This window comes from Sorghum bicolor, chromosome 6, assembly GCF_000003195.3.
Source record: "Sorghum bicolor cultivar BTx623 chromosome 6, Sorghum_bicolor_NCBIv3, whole genome shotgun sequence".
Taxonomy (NCBI): Eukaryota; Viridiplantae; Streptophyta; class Magnoliopsida; order Poales; family Poaceae; genus Sorghum; species Sorghum bicolor.
Window position 1 is genome coordinate 6,075,718 of NC_012875.2, and position 26,625 is coordinate 6,102,342.

General features: G+C 40.9%; 1 protein-coding gene across 1 annotated transcript; it reads right to left on the reverse strand.

Moving 5' to 3' along the window:
- On the reverse strand, positions 978 to 3,971 carry LOC8085738 (1-aminocyclopropane-1-carboxylate oxidase homolog 1). Its single transcript, XM_002447494.2, has 3 exons — positions 3,280 to 3,971; positions 1,573 to 1,894; positions 978 to 1,396 (listed from the first exon to the last, which is right to left on the reverse strand). Exons 1-3 carry the CDS (start codon positions 3,834 to 3,836, stop codon positions 1,151 to 1,153), a joined length of 1,125 nt encoding a protein of 374 aa, XP_002447539.1. The 5' UTR covers positions 3,837 to 3,971; the 3' UTR covers positions 978 to 1,150.

A 26,625-nucleotide genomic window follows, 5' to 3' on the forward strand; every position in this document is an offset into this window, starting at 1 on the left:
CAGCCGGGACTAAAGGGTGCTGTTGCGTGGCACCGCTATGAGTACCCTTTACTCTCGGCTTTGTAATACCACCCAGGACTAGGGGGGCTTTAGCCCCGGTGCACGGAGCCAGGATTAAAGGGGATTGGATCTTTAGTCCCGGAAGCGTAGTCGCGGTTTAAAATCCGGGGCTAAAGCCCCTTCTCAGCCGGGACTAAAGCCCCAGTCGTGTAGCAGTGTTGGTTTATCTGATTGTCCAAAGTCGATCGTTTTTACCTTTCATTAAGCGGTACCATGCATATATATTGATTAAGTTGACATGTAGATGTTGGATGTCACTGTCTCACGGACTTCTTTTTTTTGGTGCAATACAAAATACGAGTGAGAAGGAAGTATATAGCATATAAGATACCACTTAATTATAAATAGAATTTTTGATATATGTAGCGTGTGTTTGCGACCATCAGCTATTTTCGTGTGTACGAGCCATGTGGCAACAAAAGAGAAAACGTAGTGATTGAGTTCAGAAATTGCACACAAGTTCTCCTACGCAAAATTGAGTACTAAAGAAAACAATGCACACGTATTGACGTAGACGAGTTCACTAGAACATATGGCGCAGTAACAACCACAAAAGAATCTATTGCTATCCCCCCTACATGATTGAGCTACTGCAACAGCCCTGAGCTGAAGGAGTTCACGTCAGACACAACAGGGGTAAGAAGCAGCTCACAATCATTTTATCTTTCATTCTTTTGTTTTCTGTCCAAAAATAATAAATGTACTGCACCAGTAAAAAAACATATACACAAAGTAAACTTTTTACCCTTAAATTCTCCTGTAATATATAATCAATTATTACAAAATATATATCATCTCGCGCGCACTTTGGACACAAATTCATTATGCAAGTTTTATGCTCTGAACTTCCATATAATTTGACTGATTGATGATCAAAATTTTGTAAATTTTTTTTCTTTGGTCAAATAAGTCTAGGATTACTGGAAGAAGGAATTCGTCAGTATTGTTATTTCTCCACTTCCTTTATTTCGTAATATAGCATATGGGCATATAGGATGATCCTCAATGCCTTTAATTCATACATTGCAACAAAGGCCATATATAGTTCAGACTTCAGAGAAGCAAGAACTCGCAATTTGTTGCACAATCGCTATAGCCGGAAATCGTAAATAGCCTTTTTGCGACCTAGCCCGACGGAGTAGTAGTGCGCAATGTAATCTCTCGCAAGTGTTTCCCTGTACAACGGTGGGCACTCATCAGACAAGAGCTCCTTGATAGGGCCATACATCCTTGTGGAATCTGAATGGCTGGTGAAGCATGCGATGGAGACCCTTGGTCCAGCTTTCTTTGCCACCACTCTGTGCTCGGCGCTTCTGAACTTGTCGTTCGACATCATCTGCACATACACGCATGCAACAAAATATCAGTTCTGAAAACAATGATTTAGGTCTCTGACTGTTACAATTTACATTCAGAATCTCAGAGACAAATTAAGCATGCATCTCTGATTGTTACAATTTACAGTCAAAATCTCTGATTGTTACAATTTACAATTTAAATATGTGTATGAACCTGCATGAGATCGCCGATGTTCACAATGAATGCCCCAGGCATTGGTGGGACGTCGATCCACTGGTCGTCATGGAGGACCTGCAGACCACCGATGTCATCCTGGAGAAGGAGGGTGAGGAAGCCGGTGTCGGAATGCTGGGTTGTTCCCATGGCGACCTCGGGCTCCGGGCATGGAGGGTAGTAGTGAAACAGTATCATCTGCCCTCGGTTGCACTCAATATCAATTAGGTAGCTCGAGTTTAGACCAAGAGCCTCTGATAGCAACCGGTACAATGTTTCCAGTAAAATCTTGGTATGCTTGGCGTAGTCAAAGAATGCTTCCCTGAAAATCAACACAAGCAAGTAGCCGTTCACTATCAATAGTATTTTTTTTATTTCAACTGACAAGCTATCGCTTATCGAATCTAAGTTTAGTCCATGGTTGGTCAGAATTATATAGCAATGGAAATTTAGGTATCTGAAGTTTTCAGAGTCCATGATGCAGACAGAAAAAATTGTGTTCTCACAAAGCTTGAACTGAACACATAAGCAGTCGTTCAGACAGCTGAGAACGTCAGAGCCAACATAAGCTCCATACAGATGTAATTGCCAGCACACAACTTGTTGCCACTTGCCAACAATAACTATAAGCAGACATAATTGACCGATACCTTGGTTCCTGATTAAGGTAATACTGGTTCGTCAAAGCTGCTGCTGATCAACCTTTCAGAAAACAGAGATACCAGTATACCACCAGCATGGAAGTATATAATATAAAGCTGTGGTATTCAAAATCTGTGCATGTCAAAGAAGAAAACGAGAAATTTAGACAATGATGACAGCCCTTATCTAGTACTCCCGAGGATCGAGCGCCATATGGCCGTTCTCATGTTCAGAGGTCGTAGCCAGTCTAATTTGCCTCGCTCGGTAGTTTGAGTCAAAATTGGGACAAAGTAAACATGAGAGGATAGGTCATAACTTAAATTTGTCACAAATTCGTAATTAAATACTTTTTCTAGTGGATACGTTTGAGAGAAAATGTAGATACAAATTACAAAGTAATGTTCACCATCAGGCAACTCTGAAAAAAAAACAGCAGGCAACTTAGCACTCGCCAATAACCATAGATAGATAGAACAGATATAGGAAGTTTCTGACTTTCTGTGAATGCCTAAAAAGTGTATACAGCAGTGCCATCTGCCATCTGCAAATTTGGAACTTTCAAAAAACAACAATTTGAGTGGCCATTTTCCTCTCAACGAAATACGTGCTTCTTCAGCACGGCCACCAGAAGAACAAATAAACATTTTCATTTTTAGAGGGTGTTTAGTTCCTCGTAGAATCCAAAATGTAAAATGCCAACTACTTTAGAGTGATTAAATGCAAAATGCTAAAATTTTCAGGGTCATATTTAGTTCCATCCAAAATTGTCCTCATGAAGCCTCTTGAGGCTCATTTTCGGGTTTTTTTTTTACCTCTTGATGCTAAAATACAAAATGGAGAATAAATACCTTTTTGCTAAAAATTTTGCATGATATTTAGTTCCCTTTTACAAAATAATAGACCAAAACCTAAAATTTTTTGGAAAAAAATGGGAACTAAACACTCCCTCAGTGGGAATGTTCATCTACCTTCCTGTGAACGAAACTGCCACAAATCGCTAGTCACAGGATCAAAGGTCATTCAGTTATCAGACAAGATAGTAAGCGGGAGAAAGAGAGAGCTCACCGGCAGTTCTCCGGCATCTCGCCGTCGGCCGGCGGGTCGGGCGCGAGGCGGAGGTAGAGCGTGTCGCGCCAGTTGGCCACGGACGACTGGTACAGGTCGAAGTTGCAGTTGTACTTCACCGCTTTGGCCGGGTCGCGCGTGTAGAGCCGCGCCTTCTCGCTGCCCTCGCCGCCGTCCGCGTCGTGGAACGCCCGCGCCGCGCCGAGCGCCGCGGCGGCCACCTCCTCGGGCACGCCGTGGCCCGTCACCACGAAGAGCCCCCACTCCGCCGCGGCGCGCCGCAGTGCAGAGACCAGCGCCTCGTGGTCCGCCACGCCGAGGTCGATCGTCGGGATGGGGATGCACGGCGGCGGCGCCGGCGCCGCTTGTCGCCCGGTAGCGTTGGACTTTGCTGGCGGCTGTTCGGGCTCCGGGGCGCGGAAGATGCGGGGCACGCGCGTGACGCCGGACGCCACGAGGCCGCGCACGCCGGCCATGGTCGCGTCCAGCGCGCGGAGCTCGACCAGGCGGTCGTAGGCGGCGGCGGTGGAAGGAGTCGGAGCAGGGGCGGACGACATGGTGAGAGAATGAGGCGGGCTTGGCGGAGCGCCGGCGCCGGCGGCGAGTGAGACAACGAACTCTCGTTTCTGCTTGCGTGCGTGTCTGACTGTCTGTTTTTTTTTCGTTTTTCTTTGGCAAAAAAAATGCGCACATATATATATATATAGTCACAAGTCACCTGATCAGTGATCAGTGACGAGGTTTGCTAACCGTGCCAGACAATCACTTCTTTTTTTCTTTCTTTCTGATTTGATAGTAGCTTCTTGAATTTTTTATGTCAGACTTTCCTGCCACAAAAGATACGGGTACAAAGCTCTTTTCTTTCCTTTTATTAATTTGATGATTTGATAGTAGCTTCTTGAATTTTTTATGTCGGCTTTCCTGCCACAAAAGATTAGGTCAAAAAAAAAACTATCATAATATGATTTCTAGTACTCTACCTTATAATAGGCTGAAATCAAATTCAATGAAATTATAACCTGCTTTCATGTTAATCTGCGTATAGGGACACATCATTATTATTATCATCATCATTATTATCAGACTATAAAAGAGCAAATCTTTTTAGAGGGGCTCTCCGTCTATAAGGTCAGTTTCAGTGGGAGTTTCACCAGGATGTCATGCATATTTATTAGAGTGCCATGTCACCAAAATTGTACTTTTTACATGAAACGAAGAGGAGAGAAGGAAGTAGTTTCACCATAGTGAAACCCTGCGGACGTTGTTTCCCACGCGGTGAAACGAGATGAAATCCCCACTGAGGGCTAAATCGTTTCACCATCTTGCATGTGATCCAATCATTTTGCAGTAATTAAATGCTTTGCCCAACCTAGGAAATGTCAAGGTGAAACTCATGCATTGTGGAGGTTATTTCATTATTCGTTTCATTGATGCCTTGTCAACAGATTTGTTTTAGAAACCGTGTATTGAAACGGGCCATTGAGACTGGCCTAATAACCATCCGATCTACATGTCATCGTCATCCACAATCTTACTCTTACTGTTTAACAACTATTTGATATACGCATCGTGCTATATGAGTCGATGCAAGATTCCTATTCAGTCTCAAATACTCCCTCCGTCCCCAAATACTGCTATTTCTAACAGATTTCAGACAGATTAGTGTGGCAAACAAAAGACCATTCTACCCTCAATTAATTTGGGTTCCACCATTTAATCATGCACGTTAAGCCATGGTTCTCTGGTTCTAATGAGCTGCATTTAATGCCAACTAAACAGACTTAAATAATTACCATGCGCTAAAGTACTACTCCCTAGAAGAAATTAAATGGGCTGGTGGACCACGGAAGTTTCGAGGAGAATTAATTGAGCTGGTGGACTGAGTATGCTAGTAGAAATAACAGTATTTATAGACAAAATTTTCTCGTAGAAATAGCAGTATTTAGGGACGAAGGGTACGTCTCATGGTATGTCTATATTCTCAGCTGCCATAAATCACATTGCTTACCACGAGAATAGAAGTCGGTTGTCGCTATGGTACATGTACTTAGAATTTGTATCGTCGGCTCGACTAATAAAGGTACCTGTTGACTGTTGTACTCCGTATGCAATACGATCTGCCCCCATGAGGGCGTGCCATCTGTATCGTCGTGTTCATGCCGAAAGCCGCTAGGCATGAGAGCACACGAACGACCTCGCTCGGAATGCATGGACGTGGTGAGGTACTTGTGTGCTAGCCAACGACGGTTTTTAATTTTTAACTGTCACATTTAAGTGTCTATACTAGATTTTTTAACACGTGAAAAAGAAAGCCCTAAGACGTTGAATGATTATTGTTATTTTTTTGCCAACGTACCAATTCTCGCTTCCTATGTGTCACACTCTGACGACACTCACCAATTGATCGTGGTTGCTTCACACTGCACCAATTGCGCCGTGCCAAAGTTTTGTTCGCGGTTGAAAATTCTTTATTGTGCTAAGATCAACAATTATCATATACAATACTCCCTTCGTCATAAATTATAAATTATTTTAAGAATCTTGAAGAATCAAAATATCTCAAGTTTAACCAAATTTATAAGATAAGATAATTATATTTATGACACCTACTAAGTATCATTAGATTCTTTATTTATTATATTTTTATAGTATATCTATTTGATGTCATAAAATTTTATAATTCTTTCTATAATTTTGATCAAACTTGAGATGCTATGACTCCCTAAGATTCTTAGAATGACTTATAATTTGAGATGGGAGAGTAACATAATAAATGGCTATACATATCTCTACAACTAAAAATTATGAAAAGGACCCATCTACCACACACACATGGTGAAGCCACAACTCTCATCCCTTTTAGTCATGATAGGCTATCTCATCAACCTAGGCCCCACTCACCCCATGCATGCAAAATTGTTTGAGCGAATTTAAAAAAAGTCATAACTTTTAAACCGAAGATATAAATTAAATTCCGATTGCACCATTAAATTTCTCATAACAAATCCTTCAAAACAAGATCACACATGGATATATTTAGATAAAATTTTATTAATGAATATTTATCTCTACAACTAAAAATTATGGAGAGGACCCATCCATAACTTCCATCCTTTTGGTGGTCTTTTTTACTGCGCGATGACACGCTATCCCATCAACCTAGGCCCCACTCACCTATGCATGCAAAATTGTTTTAGCGAATTAGAAAAAGTCATAACTCCTAAACTAGAGATATAAATTAAATTCTGATTGCACAATTAAATTTCTTATAACAAATTCTTCAGAATAAAATCACACATGAATATATTTAGATAAAATTTTATTAATTAATATTTATCTTATAAAGATAAAATATTTTCTTTTATTAAGTGGAAACAATATTTTAGGTTCAATAGACAATGTTCTGCCTTTGTAAAAAAATGTTATCGATTAAAATAGTATTTTGGTTTTAGGTTTATGAAATTGATATTACAATATACATAAAAATATATAAATACATGACATAGATAAAAAAATAAAAAAAAATCTAGAGTAAAAAGCACAAGAAAAAATAAAAACACAAATGGAGAAAAATTTCAAATAATGTCAAATGGTTACTTTTCAAATATCGTAAATATATTTATAGAACATTAACATCACTAAATACATCATAGAACATCATTAAATATATTATAGAACATCACATCTATTATAGATTACATGTATACCAAGTGAACACCGTAAGAAACATTATAGAATATCACATATATACTACGTAAACATGACATAACACAACATAGAACACTAAATATATATTAAATAAATACCACATATATATAGAAAATAAAAATAAAAAAATAAAATTACTAAGAAAAAATCTAAAAACAAACATAATTAACAAATGATAAAAAGTGCATAGAAAAAATAAAATTAATGAATAATTTAAATAAGGTTAAAAATAAGATTAAAAGGAAATAAAATATAAAATAAGAATGAAGAAACATAGAAAATGTGAAAAGAACAAAGAAAAACAAATAGAAGCAAGGAAGAACAATAAAAATAAAACCAAAGAAAAAGAAAATAAAAGGTAAAATTAAAACAAGAAAATAATAAGGAAAGGATAGAAAATAAAATAAAATCGAAAAAACAAAAACTGAAAAGAAATGAAAAAGGAAGAATATAGACAGAAAAAATAAAATAACAATGAAGAAACATAGAGTATGTGGATTTTAAAACCCGTAACAACGTACGGGCATTAACCTAGTATTTATAACATTACATTATCGTCACATGCTTTGTTACGTCCATATCACGTTATTTTATATCTATTAATTTATTTAGGCACATTCTTTATTACATCATTAATAAAGTTATAATCCCTCACATTGTTTGTACATGTCTAAAAGTAAACCTTGGGTAGCCAAGTATATGAAAAGGGTAACAATTAAAAACATATAAGTATTAAACTCACTACAAGATGAGTGTTCTCTTCTCCAACTTTCCAACGGCCTTCGGTAGCACAACTGAGACTACGACGGGTTCTTCACTCATACGAGGATGGATAAACAAAAGTACGAAAATATGATAAAATATGGCAACACGAGATGTTTAAAAAAGTGTCAAGTCAAAGTGCAGCGATATATGCAGCTAAGGCATCCTAACAATCAAATGATTTCAACCTCACGACACGACCCGATCAAATCGATCAAGCACTTGCCATCTAACTTTTCTATACCAATAATTCATTCAATTAACACTTCTGTTATATTTGAAATACTTTTTAGAAACACGTGTGTGTCGCACGTGCGTATCTGCTAGTAAGCCCAAAAGAAGGTTGAATTGGGTACTTGAAAGCTTAACCAAACTCAAATTCAACTTATATTAGTATGTGTCAACTATGCCTCTATAGTGTGCTCTACCTATCCAAGCCAGAAAGAGTTTTACAACATAGAACTAATCCTATCAACTAGCGTATGTTAACCTTGGAAAAAACAAAGGCCACACAACACAAAAACTTAAATGTATAAGGTAAATAGCACGTTAAGAAAGAACATGGAAAATAAAATTTATCTAGTGGTGTAGGCTACCAAAATGTAACACATAGTCCATGTTAGATATGATATGTTCCTAGTCACCAAGAATGACCCTGATCACGGTGTTGGTCAAGCCACAAAGACTACCGCCAACCAAGATAAGTGGCAAAAAAAAGACTAGGACACACCACTTGTCACCTAACTCTTTTGATCACTAAGTTTCGTCCACTACGCATTTTCTCCACCAAGGAAGGCGACTCCTCGTTCTCAGCACACATAAGTCACCACAACACCTCAAAGGGTTGACAACATTGACGATGAGCACAAAGGCTTCAAGATTCTATGAACCCAAGCTTAGAAGAGACCAACTCAACTCTCTAAACAAGAAATAATCACTCAATAATTGTTCTTTATATACCTTTGGAATGATCACTATGCTCTCATGAGGTTTAAATGTAGTGTAGCAAGTCCCTCTAACTTCTATGATATTCAACATCCTTGAAAAGCCATTCCTAAAAGATATCCATGAAAAGCCAATTGGACATCTCCAACAGTTTGCCAAAATTCACTTGGCAAATATCTTGATTTGGCAACTCCCTAAAATATATGGCAAGTAAAAAAAATAGACTCTCTCTAATAGTTTGCCATTTTAACTTGGTAAAATAAAAAAGTAGACCCACAACCTATATTATCTGGGTTTATATTTCATTCATCAGTTTGTAGTAGAACAAATACCCACGATGTTTATTTTCTTGTGAAAATTTTGGTTGCATTCACAAACAGGAAAACAAGGAGCATCAGCATTTATTCAAGACCTGGCATCCATGTTCCATCAACACGGCCTAGTGCAGACAAGAAGCGGCAGGAGCAAATCAGTACATCAATTCCAGAAGCAAAGCAGGAACCGCATGTCGGCCACCAGCAGAATATACTCTCCCATCGCATCCAACAGCATGTGTCCACCAATCAGTTTCTGCTAGGATTGAAGAAGAGCAGGACCTGCAGGCCACCAACAGCGATGCCAAGTGCGATGCGCGTGCGTAAAGATGCGCGCGGAGGGGAGAAATAGTAAGTTGCTAAAAATGGTAACCTCATTTGTCAAACTATTGGAGATGGAATTTTCTTATTTTGCCAAAATTTTAAGGATGGCAACCTCACTTGGCAAACTATTGGAGATGCTCGCCCTAAGGAAACCCATTGTCGGTGTCTGTTGAGTGGCAATACGTCATAGGGTAACCCGAGACGATGTTTGGTGGGGATCGGTGGGTGCCAAACTCGATGGTGAACTCAAAGACAACATTTTGTACTAGTTTAGGCCTCTAGTATACTGTAATACCCTACGTCCAGTTAGGCATGTTGCCTTATGTTGGATTGTTGTGTATGATTGTGTTACAAGGGGGTGCTCCTTCCTCTCTTTATACATTCTAGAGGGCATGCGCATTGATCAAGTCCTAGTTGGATATGATAAAAGAGTTCTAATCTAATTACAGAGTTAGACTTACCTAGAGTCTGACTACATTAGTCATTTATGTCTTGGAGTACACACCACCTTGCCTTGTGTCCTCAAGTAGACTGTGGGCCCTATGGGGAACCCTTAGCGTTGTGTTCTATCAAGCCACCAAGCTCTTCATGGTTGATCTTTGAAGTCATCCTAAATCTTCTAGACTTGGCCAAGTAGAATCATGTAGCGTCTGAGTACCTCCTGAAAGAAGCCATGAGGTGCCCTTCAACTCTTCAAGTGATGTGTGTTGATCGTGGTTAACTATCAATTTTAACCATCAACTTGAACGACAAAATGTTATAAAAAGAACCACCATCATAAACTAAGGGATTAAGTGACAAAATTCTATGAGTTTTGGTGAATATCAATTTCTATAGGGTGTCAGCTGAAAAAAACCATGGAAGGCCCACATGTCAGGTTTACATAGAGAGAAAGCACCTACGTACAAAAAAGAAGAGTCTAGAGGACTCAGGAAGGCACCCCTAGAGAGAGGGACCACCTATCATAGAGGGTGGCCGCCCTCCCCCTACACCAATTAGGTGCAGGCTCGCAGATCGTCCCTCCACTACCTTTGAAGATCAATTATAATCATCCATCTAAGTTGATTTGATCCAACGACCGATGTTCCGCGCAAAGAGCTATATAAGCAAGACGCCTGGCCCCTGGAGGAGCAATGCTGAGAATCCCTAATTCATTATTTCCAGTCAAGATCAGCTCAGAGAGGTTCCTTGAATGTATCTCCTCTCTAGAGCCTACCATTCAAGAGAGATTAGCTTTATAGCCTGTATGTGAGATTAGAGTTCTTCTTCTAGATTGAGAGAGATAGAGTGGAGGGAAGAGTTGGTGGAAGCCCGGCCTGTCAGTGTCTCCTCTCTGGCTTGTACTTGTGGGTTAAGCATAGACTTAGTTAGTCATCACATGTTTTCTCCTTGTGGATAAATAAATACGATACTCTAGAAATATCTCCTGAGTGAAGTGCTCACTGATATCCGTGTGCTTGTGGATTATTTATCTTTGATTCTTCTGACAAATATCAACAAGTATTTCTAGCATCGTTGCTAGGGAGAAAGACGGTCTGCTGACTTAACATTAACTCTTTCTTTACCTTATATTCATACTTTTACCTTTTTATTCTTTTATTCCTTATCCTTATCTTTTCTTTTATCTTACCTTTTTCCATCCTTATGGATGACATAATTACCATTCATATCTTTGAAATTTCTGCACCCACAGAGTCCATGGGAATCATCACAACCAATCCAAACCCCTAACTATAGGCTGAGTTCGAGGTTAATTGCAATGGTCCAAAGCCTATCCTTTTCAAGAGAGGAAGACGAAAATCCTTACCTTCACATTTGAGATTTTGAACAAACTTGTGATTGTCTCCGCATAGAAGGCGTATCTAATAAAACTTTATGTTGGAAGCTATTTACTTTTTCTTTAAAGGGTAAAGCTAGACAATGATATAGTAAAACTATAGGTAAGCAACAAGGAGATTGGGGATCCTTATGTTCCAACTTCTACTTAGACTTATACCCTATTTCCTAAATCATCAACCTTAGAGTTAAGGTTCTAACCTTCAAACAAGAACACAATGAATCTTTGGCCTTATCTTGGAATCGTTTTTCCAACCTTTTAGATTCTAGCCTAGACGTTAGTCTACAAGACCATATTCTTCTTCAACATTTTTACAAAGGTCTTCATAAAGACAGTATGTAATTGCTCAATAAAACTTCAGGTGGGTCATTCTTGCATATCTCCTCTAAGAAAGCAAGATTGATCCTAGATCAAATCTTAGCTTCTGAATCTGATAATAACATCCTAGAAGTACAACCCCTAGTAGCTGAAGCCAATTCTTTGCCACATATACCATCCACTCCAGCTACCCCATGTTCTAAGCCACACAAGGAAGAAATTTCATTTTTCTGATTTTATGCTTGACATTGAAACTGATCTTTTTGCCAATTTTGGAAATGTTTTGAACTACTATTCTATAAAGAAACCACAGAATCATCACAAACCTTTTGGAAAATCTTTAAATATTTCTAAGGGTATTTCTTATAGAAGCACCTCAGGAGAGTTAGTGCCGATTGTTGACAATCACTAATGCTCAGTTTTATCCATCAATTATTGCTTGATATGATATGATATAAACCACAAAGCATAATTCTAGGGTTTGAAACTGACGAGTTCTATGAGTTTTGGTGAATCTATGTTTTACAGGGGTTAGACTGGAAAAGGACCAGAATCACCAAATAGAAGTATCTCAAGTGATGAATTGGAGTGCACCATTGTGAAGAGCTTGTCAAGACACATGAAATAGAGTTTTGATTCACCCAAGTTGGAGTCTAGACGACAAAGTTACGCCTTCCGGAAGATTCCAAATGGGTTTCGAGAGGAGTCCGAGTAAATTGGGCATATCTCCCTCATCCGAAATCTGTTTTACTGATCTAGGACTTTTTGGAAAGCTAACGAAGAGATATACCAGCCCATCGAAACAGAAGCCCACCTAGAATAAAGTTAGGATGGCCGACCCCACATGTAAGGCCGGCCAGCCAACCCCCAAGACTTCTCGTGTCGTGCTTCTTCAAGACTCTTCCACCGTCTCCAAGGATGCATCTTCAGCCTACATTAAGGTCGGTTTGATCCAAGGGTTGCAATTCATCCCACCAGACTATATAAGCAGAGGCAGACCCCACTCAAAGGCATCTCCTTCATTAGCTACATCTAGAGCAGAAATTAGGGTTTCATCAAGTAGGGAAGTAGAGGTCCCTCTAGATCTTCTAGTTCTAGTTCTAGTTTATCTAGTTGAAGTTGTCTAGTTCATCATCTAGTTCATCTAGTTGTAAACTATAGAAGAGGGAGAGAGAAGATGAGAGAGCCGAGGAGGAGCCAGATCTGTCGAATCTTCCTCAGCATTGTACATTTGCAGTAGCCGGTTCATCTTTGGGCAATCTCCAGGTTCTTTAATTTTATAATTCCTAAGTTCTTTATTTAATTTCCATATTTACTATTAAGTTATTTATTGGATTCCTATTTGCATCAAGTGCTCTAGTTCTTTAATATGCTAGAGTAGTAATTAATAGGCTAAGCGTGACACTTAGTCTTGCAGTTATCTAGAATTGCACTCAATCCAATGGATTGTTGTGGTAGCCCTAGGATCGTGACAGTCCTTACGGCTGACGTATCCCACCATGTTTGGATTGATGCTTGTAGGACCATAGTTAGAGCTTCCTAGCCCCCATCTCACCCATTTTTGTGGTTAGTGTTCTGATGTCCCAAAAAAAGTAACACTAGAGTAAACCCTCATTCCTAGATCAATCTATAGAACTCTTAGAAAAATTCCCCTCTCCCTACAAAATCATATATATAGTTATTCTTGGGCGATCTAAACCTCAACTAGTACACTTCGTGTTCCTCGTGGAAAATCGATACCTTGGAATACTCCTGGTTGAAAGCTACAACGGTATCCGTGCGCTTGCGGATTTTTCTGTTTATGTTTACAATAGCCAACAAGCTTTCTGGTGCCATTGTCGGGGAATGGTAGTTGTGCTAGTTCTGAGCCAAGTTCGTCCATTTATTCTTTTTATTTTTATCATTTTTACCATCTTTTTAATCACCACCATCATACCACATGGATTCCACTCTAATTTATAAATTCTCCGCACCAAAGGGTGAGTTCTTAGAGCCACCACAATCGTCAAAGCCAATCACAGCTTCCAACTATGAACTTCATCCTAGCTTTATAGCCATGGTTCAGGACCAATCCTTCTCTAGGCTAGAAAATGAATATCCTCATAACCATCTTAGAGAATTTGAGTAGTTGTGTTCTTGCCTGACTATTGCTGGCATGACACAAGAGACCCTCAAATGGAAGTTGTTTTCATTCTCCCTTTTGGGTAGAGCAAAACAGTAGTATGCTCATTCCGTAAGAGGTGTCAATGGAAATTGGGATGAACTTCGAGACAAATTTTATCATACTTTCTTCCCTCTTTCTAAAAGAGCAGCCCTTCATAGAGAAATTCTTATCTTTGAACAAAAAGAGAAGGAGACACTAAGAGCAGCTTGGGCGAGATTCATGAGCCTTACTAATTCTGGTCCAACCCATTCCTTGCCTAAAAACATCCTTTTAGAACATTTTTATCTAGGACTTAACAAGGAAGCTGCTCTACATCTCAACACTGCTTTAGGAGGTTCATTCTCGCAGAAAACCATAAATTACGGGCAAGCCATTCTTGAGAAAATCCTTGAAAACACCCCTTACACTGGCATTTTTGATGAGTTTCTCGAAGAAGAAAAAGAAGTCGAGCCTATCACTGCACCACAAGAGGAGGAACCCACAACTGAATTGGATATTCTAGTCGACTCTTCTAATAATTTGGTTGTTGAAAAGCCTCCCATTGAGGGAATGCAAACTCAACCAAAGGATGATGAAACATCTCCTTTAGAGCTTCCCTTTGAATTTAAGGAAGATATTTTTGAAGATTATGGAAATTCCTTGAATTATCCTATCCAAATGGTCAGAGACCACTCCTTTTGAACCACATGAAGAATCAGTGGCTATAGAACACATTCAAAACCTTTTGGCAATCATGAGTTATGAATGGCTAAGAGAAGCAGAGTTATCTCCTGAGGTAGCTCGGATCACCTTTCCATCCACCATTCTTCTGTGCCAAGTTAGAGGGTCGCTAGAAGAGTCCACTACAATCCTTCTATCGAGATAAATATTATTTCAAAAGAGTTAGCTAGAACTCTTTATCCCAACATGTCCTTAACTCCATCTCAAAAGCTTCTACAAGGACCATCAGGATTTATTCTTGAAAGCCTTGGGGTATTAAGGACTATTCCTATTAGAATCAAGAACTTTGGGATATGCCTAGATTTTCACATTTTTAGATCCTAGAGATGCCTCTCTTGATTGGCAGACCAATCATGGGACTTCTACAAGAACAACCACTACAAGGTCAACTAGATTTCAAGGGAATTCTACTATTGTTGTCCCTCTTGCCTGATCCATTAACATGATAGTGGAACCCGAACCTAAACCAGACCCTATTGAGGAGGTCTTAATGGTGTCTCAAGAAGAAATGGTCCAACCATTCTTTGACAAAGAATACTTCATTCAAGAAGAGGAAGAGTTGGCCAAGCCCATTGAGCTAGATATAAATGAACAACCTCCACCTTCTTCGATAGAGTTGAAACCTCTTCCACCTAGCCTTAGATACGTCTTTCTTCACAACAACCAAAACACTCCTATAATCATTAGTGACAAGCTCTTTGAATATGAAACACAACAATTTATCACTATTTTGGAAAGATATAGATCAGCAATAGGCAACTCACTCGAAGACCTTAGGGGAATTAGTCCCGCTCTCTGCACTCATCATATCCCTATCGATCCTAAATTCACACCTTCAAGGGAACCACAGTGGAGACTTAACAATGCTATGTGAGAGGTTGTTAAGAAAGAGGTTCTTAAACTCTATCAAGGTGGGATTATTTATCATGTGCCACATAGTGAGTGGGTTAGCCCTATCCAAGTTGTGCCAAAGAAAGAAGGAATGATAGTCATTAGGAATGAGAAAAATGAACTCATCCCTCACCAAATTGTCATTAGGTGGCGTATGTGCATTGACTATCAAAAACTCAACAAGGCTACAAAGAAATACCACTTCCCATTACCCTTCATTGATGAAATGCTGGAACGGCTAGCAAACCACTCTTTCTTTTGTTTCCTTGATGGTTATTCTGGATATCACCAAATCCCAATCCAACCAGATGATCAAAATAAGACCACTTTTACATGCCCATATGGAACTTATGCATATCAACGAATGTCATTCGGACTGTGCAATGCTCTAGCTTGTTTTCAATGGTGCATGATGTCTATTTTCTCTAGCATGATCCAGAACATCATGGAGGTGTTCATGGAAGATTTTACCATCTATGGAAAAACCTTTGATGAGTGTTTAGAGAATTTAGATAGAGTCTTAAAACAGTGTGAAGAAAATCACTTAGTCTTGAACTAGGAGAAATACTATTTTATAGTTCGAGAAGGGATAGTGCTAGGGCACAAAGTGTTTGAATATGGTATAGAGGTGGATAGAGCAAAGATTGAGGTTATTGAAAAACTTCCACCTCCCACAAATGTGAATGGAATCTATAGCTTCCTAGGACATGTAGGGTTGTACAGGCATTTCATCAAGAACTTCTCTCAAATCACTAGACCCCTAACTAGTCTCTTAGCTAAGGACGCACCTTTCATCTTCACTGATGAGTGTCAGGAATCTTTTCAAATCCTCAAGAAAGCACTCATCTTAGCTCCAATCATCCAACCATGTTTTTGGAATCTTTCTTTTGAGATCATGTGTGATGCTAGTGATTTTGCAGTTGGTGCTGCTTTAGGCCAAACCAAGGATAAGATGCATTAAGCCATATTCTACGCTAGCAAAATCTTGAGTGGAACCCAACTCAGTTATGCTACAACTAAAAAAGAACTATTGGCTATTGTCTATGCTATAGACAAGTTTAGATCTTACTTAGTGGGGGCAAAGGTGATTGTCTATACAGATCATGTTGCTCTAAAGTACCTCCTCACTAAGAAAGACACTAAGCCTCAGCTAATTCGATGGATTCTTCTACTCCAAGAGTTTGACATAGAAATTCAAGATAGAAAGGGAGTAGAGAATTCTATAGCCGACCACTTATCTAGGCTTCATTTCAAGGACACACATGAGCTTCCCATCAATGACAACCTGAAAGTGCATTTGCCCCCTATGTGGGTTTCGGTGTATTGATGGCACCCAAATTAGGGACTAATATGTTTTGAATGAGAATTGCTATAGCTATTAGTCCCATGAAAGATTCAAAGGATTGACAAAAGATGAAATGGTGTCCCTCAGTTTATGGAATTAAGAAAGGCATTTGACTCAAAGTGAAGCTTCAAAGTTTATTCTTCTTACTTTGGGTTTAGGTATGTCGTACAATCAAGAGGGATGCAAAAGTTGTTGGTTTGGGGAAGAAAGAGTGCTCAAATCTTTTAACTATAACAAACTAGAGACACTCTAGCACTTCACAGGCACGTAGAGTTAATTTCTATGACTTCTGGTGTCGGAAGTCCCGACGTGAGTCGGAACTCGTGACGCTGGGTCTCGCGCGCACACGTGTCAGAAGTCCCAATGCCAAGCCCCTGGCCTGCTTTGCTCTTGCTCTTGTGCCAATTGTTCCGGCGCACATCAGCAGTGCTGACACGTTGGGAGTTCCGATGTAGGCATTTCGCGTAGACTCTGGCTATCTCTGTAGTAGTGTTTTCAGTGATTGTCAGAAGTCCCAAGATCTGTGTTAAGACTTCCGACATAGATCTGAGTAGTCACTTCTCTCTGTAGTATAAATAGCTCTCTCTCTTATTCTAACTGTAACCCACTCATTCATTGCGACCAACCTTCAGACCTTGGTGGTCACCTCAACAATGGCTCGTAGGAACTTTGTAGTGGGGTTGCCGGACCTCGGGATAAATCTTTGCATCCCTTGTGGTTGTTGTTCTTGGTATTTACTTGTATTACTTGTATTTTCTTGTCTCTCTCTCTCAAACTCATTTCTAGGGTTTGGTCTCAATCTATGATTTGGAGCACTCTTGTGGTCAAGAAAGGTGCTCAACATCCTTATCTAACCACTACATAGTGGTGTTGGAAGTTGTGGATCTCACAAAGTGAAGGATGACTCATCAAGTGGTGAAGAAGATTCCGATCAAGAAGTTGCTTTTGCTATTAGAAACCTTAGCAAGTTTATGAAGAAGAAGGGTCATCAAAAGAAGAAGAGGTTTTGCTATGGATGTGGTCAAACCGGTCACTTCATAGCTGAATGTCATGTGAAGGATAAGAACAAGTACAACAAGAATAATGACAAGAAGTACAAAGGGAAGAAAAACGGTGAAGCTCATCTTGGTGAAGAATGGGAATCCAATGATAGTGACTCAAGTGATGATGATGAGAAGAAGAAGAAGGGAGCTACAAACATTGCCATCCACCACTCTTCATCACCAATTATGAACCTCTCCAACAAGGCTTCACCACCAAAGCTCTTCCCCAACTTGGACTCTTCATAGAGCCTCTTCTCCAACCTCATGACCAACGACTTGCCTCATGGCTAAGGGGGAGAAGGTAACTACTTCATCCGAGACTTCTAGTGATGAATATGATAGTTGTGATGAGAATATAGAACAACTTGAGGCATCCTTGATAAAGAAGTTTGGTCATAAGGCCTTCACTAAAATAAAGAGCCTAATGAAGAAATTAGAGAAGAGGGATAGATGCTTAGAGACGCAAGGTGATACAATTGTCCAAGAGAAAGAAAAGAACCTAGCACTTGAAGCATTTGTTGCCGAGGAAAAGATGAAGATTGAAAATTTAACCATTGAATTGTGTTTAGCTAATGACTTTATTAGGAAATTGACTAAGGAACATTCCTCTGTTAATGATCAAGTAGCTAGCCTCAAAAATGAAAATAGTATAGCTCAAGAGAGCCTCACTAGCTTAAAGGAAAAATACCAAATTCTTGAGTTAAACTATAATACTCTTTGGGCTAGCACTTCAACTTCTCCTAAGGCAACCAAAGACTCTAATGTCTCCACTAGTAACAGTTGTAAAAGATGCTATAAAATTGATGTAAATGCATATGCAACTAACCTTGTTGAGCTAGAGAAAAAGGACAAGGAGATCAATAGGTTGAAGACAGAATTGAAGAAGGGGTGCAAATACCAAGAGCAATCTAACAAGACCATATACAAGGCATTTAGGCACCCATCCATCAAGGAAGGACTTGTCTACAATAGGTACGATGGAAAGGCCAATGGAAGGAACATGGTGAATGGAGTGCCATGTGTAAAATTCAACAACGATGTTGCCCTTGATGAGCTTATATGCAAGGCAAACAACAAGGTTTACATTCCCATGATTCAACCTACAAGTAACAAGACAATCAAGACAAAGCAATCCGAAGCCCCCAAGCCACAAGCACCACTTTCACGGTGCTATGCTAGTGACTATATGTGTTGTTGGGGCAAAGATGGCAAGATTGTGGTAAAGTATGTTGGTGCTCACAAGAGGAAGGAGATATTGAGGAGTGTTTGGGTGCCGAAGCTTTATGTGACTAACCCCCTAGGACCCAAATCTATTTAGGTACCTAAAACACAAGCTTAATTTGTCTTTGTAGGAATATTCCTCTAGTGGAACAAGTGGGGTGTTGGATAGTGGATGCACCAATCATATGACCAGAGAGAAGGACATGTTCACATCATTCCAACATAGTGGTGAACAAAGTGGAAACATTGTATTCGGTGACAATGGAAAAGGAGAAGTGCTTGATTTGGGTAAAACCGCTATCTCAAATGATAACTCTATTTCCAACATTTTACTTGTAAATTCGTTGAGTTACAATTTGTTGTCCGTTTCACAACTTTGTGAGATGGGTTACAATTGTCTCTTTACAGATAAGGGTGTGGAAGTCTATAGAAGGGAGGATTCCTCTATTGCATTTACGGGTCATTTAAAAGGGAAACTCTATCTAGTTGATTTCACATCAAATAGAGTAAATCTCAAGACTTGTTTAATGGCAAAATCTAGCATGGGTTGGTTATGGCATCGCCAACTTGCCCATGTTGGGATGAGGAACTTGTCCAAACTTCAAAAAAGGCAAACACATTCTTGGACTAACAAATGTTTCTTGAGAAAGATAGGATTTGTAGCGCATGCCAAGCAGGAAAGCAAGTGGGAGCTAAACATCCCGCCAAGAACATTGTGACAACTGAAAGGCCTTTGGAGTTGCTACACATGGATATATTTGGACCCATGGCTTACATAAGCATTGGTGGTAACAAATATGGTTTTGTGATTGTTGATGATTATTCACATTACACTTGGGTTTTCTTTTTGCATGATAAGAGTGAAGTCCAAGGGATCTTCAAGAAATTTGCAAAGAGAGCCCAAAATGTGTTTGATGTCAAGATCAAGAAAGTTAGAAGTGACAATGGGATGGAGTTCAAGAACACCAACATTGAAGAATACCTTGATGAAGAAGGAATCAAGCATGAGTTTTCGGTTCCGTACACTCCACAACAAAATGGTGTTGTGGAGAGAAAGAACCGGACACTTATAGAAGCCGCAAGAGCAATGTTGGATGAATACAAAACTCCGGTGAATTATTGGGCGAAAGCGGTCCACATAGCGTGTCATGCTATCAACTCCTTATATATTCAAAAGAAAAGAGAAAAGACCGCCTACGAACTTCTAACCGGTAAAAAGCCCAAGGTGCACTACTTTAGAGTTTTTGGATCCAAGTGTTTCATACTTAACAAAAAATCCAAAAGCTCAAAGTTTGCACCAAAGGTCGATGAGGGTTTTATGCTTGGTTATGGTACTAATGAATATGGATATCATGTTTTTAGTAAAACCACCGGTTTGATTGAGATAGCGGTAGACGTGACTTTTGATGAAACCGACGGCTCCCAAAAGGAGCAAGTAAATGTTGAAGATGTAGGTAATGAAGAAGCTCCACACAAAGCTATCAAGAAGCTTGCAATTGGTGAGATAAAGCCCATTGAAGAAGATGATGAAGAAAATATTGTGCATATTGATCATGATCCTACAATTCATCATGTCTCATCCATTGTAAGTGGTGAAGCTTCCGCATCAAGAAATGATCAAGATGGTACACAAGGACATTCTCATGAAGATGGTGGCAACAATGTGCAAGCTCAACCTCAACTCAACCTTGAGTTTTGAAGTGAAGACAATCATCCACAAGTTCATTGTTTTGATCCTCCAATGGATCATGACCATGATGAAGAAGAAGATGATGGCCCTATCCAAAGGTCAACTCAAGTGCCCCATCCTAGAGTACATCAATCCATTCAACGGGATCATCCTGTTGATAACATATTGGGAAGCATTCGATGAGGGGTAACTACATGTTCTTGTTTAGCTAGTTTTTGTGAATATTACTCGTTTGTTTCTCCCTTGGAACCTCGTAGGGTGGAGGAAGCACTTGATGATGAGGATTGGGTGATGGCCATGCAAGAAGAACTGAACACCTTCACACGAAATGAAGTCTAGTCCTTGGTGGAAAGGCTCAAGCAAAATGTGATTGGAACCAAATGGGTCTTCCGCAACAAGCAAGATGAGCACGGCATGGTGACCAAGAACAAGGCAAGATTGGTGGCTCAAGGATTCACTCAAATAGAAGGCTTGGATTTTGGGGAGACCTATGCACCGGTGGCAAGGCTAGAGTCAATTTGTATTCTACTAGCCTATGATGCCCATCATGACTTCAAGCTATACCAAATGGACGTGAAGAGTGCATTTCTCTATGGCCCCCTATCTGAGTTGGTGTATGTTGAGCAACCACTGGGTTTTGAAGACCCCAAGTTTCCTAACCATGTCTACAAGCTTGACAAAGCACTCTACGGGCTTAAACAAGCCCCTAGAGCTTGGTATGATTGCTTAAAGGATTTCCTACTCAAACAAGGGTTTGAGATAGGAAAACTCGATGCTACTTTATTCACTCACAAAGTCAATAATGATATTTTTGTGTGCCAAATATATGTCGATGACATAATATTTGGTAGTACTAATGAGGCTTTTTGTGAGGAATTTAGTAGGATCATGACGAACAGGTTTGAGATGTCCATGATGGGTGAGTTGAAGTTCTTCCTTGGATTTCAAATCAAGCAACTCAAAGATGGCACATTCATAAGTCAAACCAAGCACCAATGATATGTTAAAGAAGTTTGACATGGACAAAGCCAAGCCCAGCAAGACACCGATGCCAACAAGTGGGCATCTTGACCTTGATCAAGGAGGAAAGGACGTCGATCAAAAGGTATATTGTTCCATGATTGGATCCCTCCTTTACCTTTGTGCATCTAGGCCTAATATTATACTTAGTGTGCACATGTGTGCAAGATTTTAAGCTAATCCAAAAGAATGTCATTTAATGGCTATTAAGAGAATTTTCTGGTATTTAGCGCACACTCCTAATCTTAGCTTGTGGTATCCCAATGGCTCCACTTTTGAGTTACTTGGCTATTCCGACTCGGATTATGCCGGTTGCAAAGTAAGTTGAAAGAGTACTACCGGGACTTGCCAATTCATTGGTAGGTTGGTGTCTTAGAGCTCTAAGAAGTAGAATTCCGTTGCTTTGTCCACTGCTGAGGCCGAGTATGTGGTGGCCGATGCATGTTGTGCCCAACTACTTTGGATGAAGCAAACCCTCAAAGACATCAGTTGTGAGTTAACCAAGATTCCTCTTTTATGTGACAACGAGAGTGCCATTAAGTTGGCAAACAACCCTGTAAAGCACTCTCAAACAAAGCACATAGACATCCGGCATCACTTTTTGAGAGACCATGAAGCCAAAGGAGATATCGCACTTCATCATGTGAGCACCGATAGACAACTTATCGATATCTTCACAAAGCCCCTAGATGAGTCAAGATTTTGTGCTTTGAGGAGTGAGCTAAATATTATTGATTCTCATAACCTAACTTGATGTCTTCCACATGCTTTGTTTGGTCTACATAGGAGAAAACCTTTGTGAAAATTTTGTATGTCGTTTTCAAAACCTATTTTTATAGTTTTCATGGATGATTATTGTTATGTGATGGTTGAATGAAATCTAGTCATCCTTGAAAACATGTGTGTCCATCTTATTTTTGCCCCACACAACATAGGGAGTTCAAGTTTTAGGGTTTCTAGGATTCTCAACGTCGGAAGTCCTGATGTGCGTCGGGAGTTCTGACGGGGGTGCGGGCACAGTCCTGTGCCGGGAGTCCTGGCTGGCATCGGGAGTCCCTACCTGCATCGGAAGTTCTGACATGAGTTGGAAGTTCTGAAGTGAGTCAGAAGTCCCGATGCAGATCTGAACTGCGCATACCGGTCTTATCCTCTCTTATCTATTTTGATTGTGGCTGTCTCTTAGTTACCCTACCCCCTCTCTCCTATAGTTACTTTCCCCTTTCACCGTCCTCTCCTTGATCTAGATCCACGACGCCTCATCCACCTATCTCCCTGATCCTGAGTCACCACGTCCCTACCGCCGCTGTCGCGCCGCCCCCGTGCTCCATCGCATCTTGCGCGGTTGTGCGACTGTGAGGCTCTCTATCGTTCTCGTCGTGCCGCCCCTCGCGCGTCCCACATGCGGCCCCTGTCTCAGTTGCGGCGTGCATCTTCTCAACTGCATCTATTCTCTTTCCTCCATCCTTTCAGGTATCTCGGGTCTCTCTTTTCCCCATTCCCTCTCAATTCTTTGTGTGCTCGTGTGTGTGGTATGCTTGACAAATTTGTGTCCTCCTACATCGGGGGTCCTGACGGCAGTCGGAAGTCCTGACCGTCGGGAATTCGGGCCCCTACCGGGACTTCTGACCTTGTGGTCTCGCCCTCTGTCCCGCTCATCCACCCCGGGTATACTCTCTCACTCGCTATGTTGTACCTTAGTTATGTCTATCTTGTGTCACAGCGATGATTCGTGGGAGTCCATCTCGCCATGTTGAGAAGCGGTCCAAGACGAACCAGGATAGAGCTGTTGCACCCCGCACCAAAGTTGTTCTTCCTCAGGCTGGTGCTAGCGGTTCCCACCGTGCTGCTGCCCGTGCTTCTGGGCAGGGCTCGCACCCTCCTAGTTCCCCCTCCATCTTTGCATCGGGCTCCTGATCCCATTGGCCACGACACTATGGTGGATGTTGTAGAAGATGAACTTCAGCGTGCTGGTTGCACTATTGCAGTTCCACTAGATGGGTCACCGTATGACGGGCCAAAGTGTCCTATCACTTGGCTTATTCCTTTTGATGCTCTGTCTCCTGTCGTGTGGTGTCTCGAGATTGCTCCGATCAAGGACTGGAGCTCAGTTTTGTTGGTAGGAGCGACTATTTTATTGATGGCATCAATGGATCTCCTACTAATTTCAATCCCCCTTTGATGCACAATGAAACCAAGGAATTGTCCTGTCGATACACCAAATGCACACTTGTTAGGGTTCATCTTTAAACCATGCTTCCTTGTGCATTCCAACACCTTTCGCAAATCGGCAAGATGTTTTGTGAAATCTCCAGACATAACCACCACATCATCAATATAAATTTCCACCAGCTTGCCGATGAACTCATGAAAGATAAAATTCATGGCCCTCTGATAAGTAGCACCAGCATTTTTCAAGCCAAAGGTCATGACTATCCATTCAAACAATCCAACATGACCAGGACATCTAAATGTAGTTTTTGGAATATCTTCTTCAGCCATGAATATCTGATTATACTCTGCATTGCCATCCATAAAGCTGATGATCCGATGCCCAGCCGCAGCATCAACTAGTAGATCGGCAACTGGCATTGGGTAACCATCCATCGGCGTAGCTTTGTTAAGATTCCTAAAATCAATGCAAACCCGAAGCTTCCCATTTTTCTTGTAAACTGGAACAACATTGGAAATCCACTCGGCATACCAACATTGCCGAATAAATTTAGCTTCGATAAGTTTGGTTATCTCGGCCTTGATATCAGGAAGGATATTAGGATTACATCGGCGAGCTGGCTGCTGATGTGGCCGAAATCCAGACTTGATGGGTAACTGATGTTCAACAATTGATCGGTCTAAACCAGGCATCTCAGTATAATCCCAAGCAAAGCAATCGTTATATCCCTTTAACAAATCGGTTAACTGCTGCTTACACTTAGAATTTAACTTAGCACTAATAAAAGTAGGTCTAGGTTTATCACCACTACCTATATCTACTTCTACTAAATCATCGGCCGATGTGAATCCCTGGCCTAATTTTCCATCATCGGCGAACCTATCCATTAAAAATCCTCATCAGGACCGACTGCTTGGATCGGTGGAATTTCATAATCGGCAACTTTGAGGAAATCTTTCTCCCAAATTTCTCCCGAAATACACCTAGTCCTTTCATAAGTGTCTGCCTCTGCCGATGCAATAACATAGGAAGAATCTCCCGGGACGATCTCAATTTTGTCACCTACCCACTGGACCAAGCATTGGTGCATTATTGATGGGATGCAACAATTGGCATGAATCCAGTCTCTTCCTAGCAGCAAATTATAAGCACCTTTTCCACTGATCACAAAGAAGGTTGTCGGCAAGGTTTTGCTGCCGATAGTCAACTCGACACAGACTGCCCCCTTAACCGGAGACACATTCCCTTCAAAGTCCTTTAGCATCATATCAGCCTTGGTTAAATCTTGATCTCCTTTCCCAAGTTTCCGATAGACTGCATACGGCATGATGTTAAAAGCAGCCCCACCATCAATTAATATCTTGGTCATCGGCTGACCATCAACTCTTCCTTTGACAACAGGGCTTTAAGATGCTGCATTTCATTGTCGGCAGGCTTTTCAAAGATAGTTGTCATCGGATCCAGAGCCAACTGAGCTATTTGGTCGGAAAAATCCAACTCCTCACCATCACTGGATGGCGCAAGGAACTCCATCGGCAACATGAATACCATGTTGACATCTGCCGATGGTCCCTTTCCCTTTGGATCTGGCTGCTGCTGATCAGACTGTCCAGAGTTCTCGCCCTTGCTTAGCTCCTCTCGTCTTTCGCGCTGCAGTCTCCTTTTTTGTGTCTTAGTCAACCCCTTGGACACCACGGGGGAAGTGGTGACTGCCTTGCCGATGGACGGCAATGTTCCCTTGATTCGACGCGATAGGTATTAGCATCCCTGCAAAATATGAACTCATCGGGAACCCGAGCATTCGCCATTTCTTCAAGCTCTTCTTGATTCCTGAGAAAATATTGAACACAATCGCCAAGCCTATCGTGTACACTGAGTCTGCCCCCCAGCCGATCATGAACTGACGCTCTCCCCCTAATCGGCCCATTAAATTGCCGATCATCATCATGATAGCGCCGATCGGATCTGTCATACCGATCATAACCATTGCATTCAGGGCAGTCTCTAACAGTGGGTAATTTAATATTCTGCTCCCAGCAATGGATAAAGAACGGGCAGTTCCAGTGATCCCTCTGCCTATTCCACTCTTGTCAGCGTCTTTCTTCTTCCCGATGATAGTCTTCTTGCTGGCGCCGATACCGATCTTCACGTTGCTGCCAAGTTTCCCGAGGCCTTCTATGAGTTATCACAATACCGGATCGGGGAGGCCTTCCTGAGCTATTTCCTTCTTGGATCAAGCCTTTTCCTTTCGCATCGGCAGTAGTGATCTGATGCTGAGGATCCACCGATGCACTTTTTTCAGCTGCTTCCGACGTCAAAACCTTGGTCTTTTCCTTAGCATCCAACATATTTGTTGGGAAAGGATGTTGATCAATCTTCATCGGCTTCTGAGCTTTAGAACTATCAAACTTTATTCTCCCAGATTCTATAGCCGATTGCAGCTGTTGCCTGAAAACTTTGCATTCATTGGTGCTGTGAGAAGTCGCATTGTGCCATTTGCAATATTTCATCTTCTTTAATTCTTCAGCCGATGGAATCACATGATTGGGCGACAACTTGATCTGGCCTTCCTAAAGTAGAAAGTCAAATATTCTATCGGCTTTAGTGATATCAAATGCGAACTTCTCCGGCTCTTTATGCCCGAAAGGGCAAGACATCGGCTTCTTGTTTTTCACCCACTCTGCCAAACCGATGACTGGCTCCTCATCAGAATCTGAGCTTGTTGCTTCATCAACAAATGACACCTTTTTGTTCCATGCTCTCTTGGGCTCAAAAGGTCTGATATCCTGATCAGAAATTCTCTGCACCAAATGACTTAAGCTTTCGAACTCTTGAGAGGCATACTTGTCCCTGACGTGTGGCAACAAACCTTGG

Excerpts from the sequence above, each read along its gene's own strand:
- LOC8085738 (XM_002447494.2), bottom strand. The coding sequence starts at position 3,836 with ATGTCGTCCGCCCCTGCTCCGACTCCTTCCACCGCCGCCGCCTACGAC. Across the intron at positions 1,895-3,279 it reads GAGATGCCGGAGAACTGCCG|GGAAGCATTCTTTGACTACG; the intron begins GTGAGCTCTCTC and ends GTTGATTTTCAG. Across the intron at positions 1,397-1,572 it reads ACATCGGCGATCTCATGCAG|ATGATGTCGAACGACAAGTT; the intron begins GTTCATACACAT and ends GTGTATGTGCAG.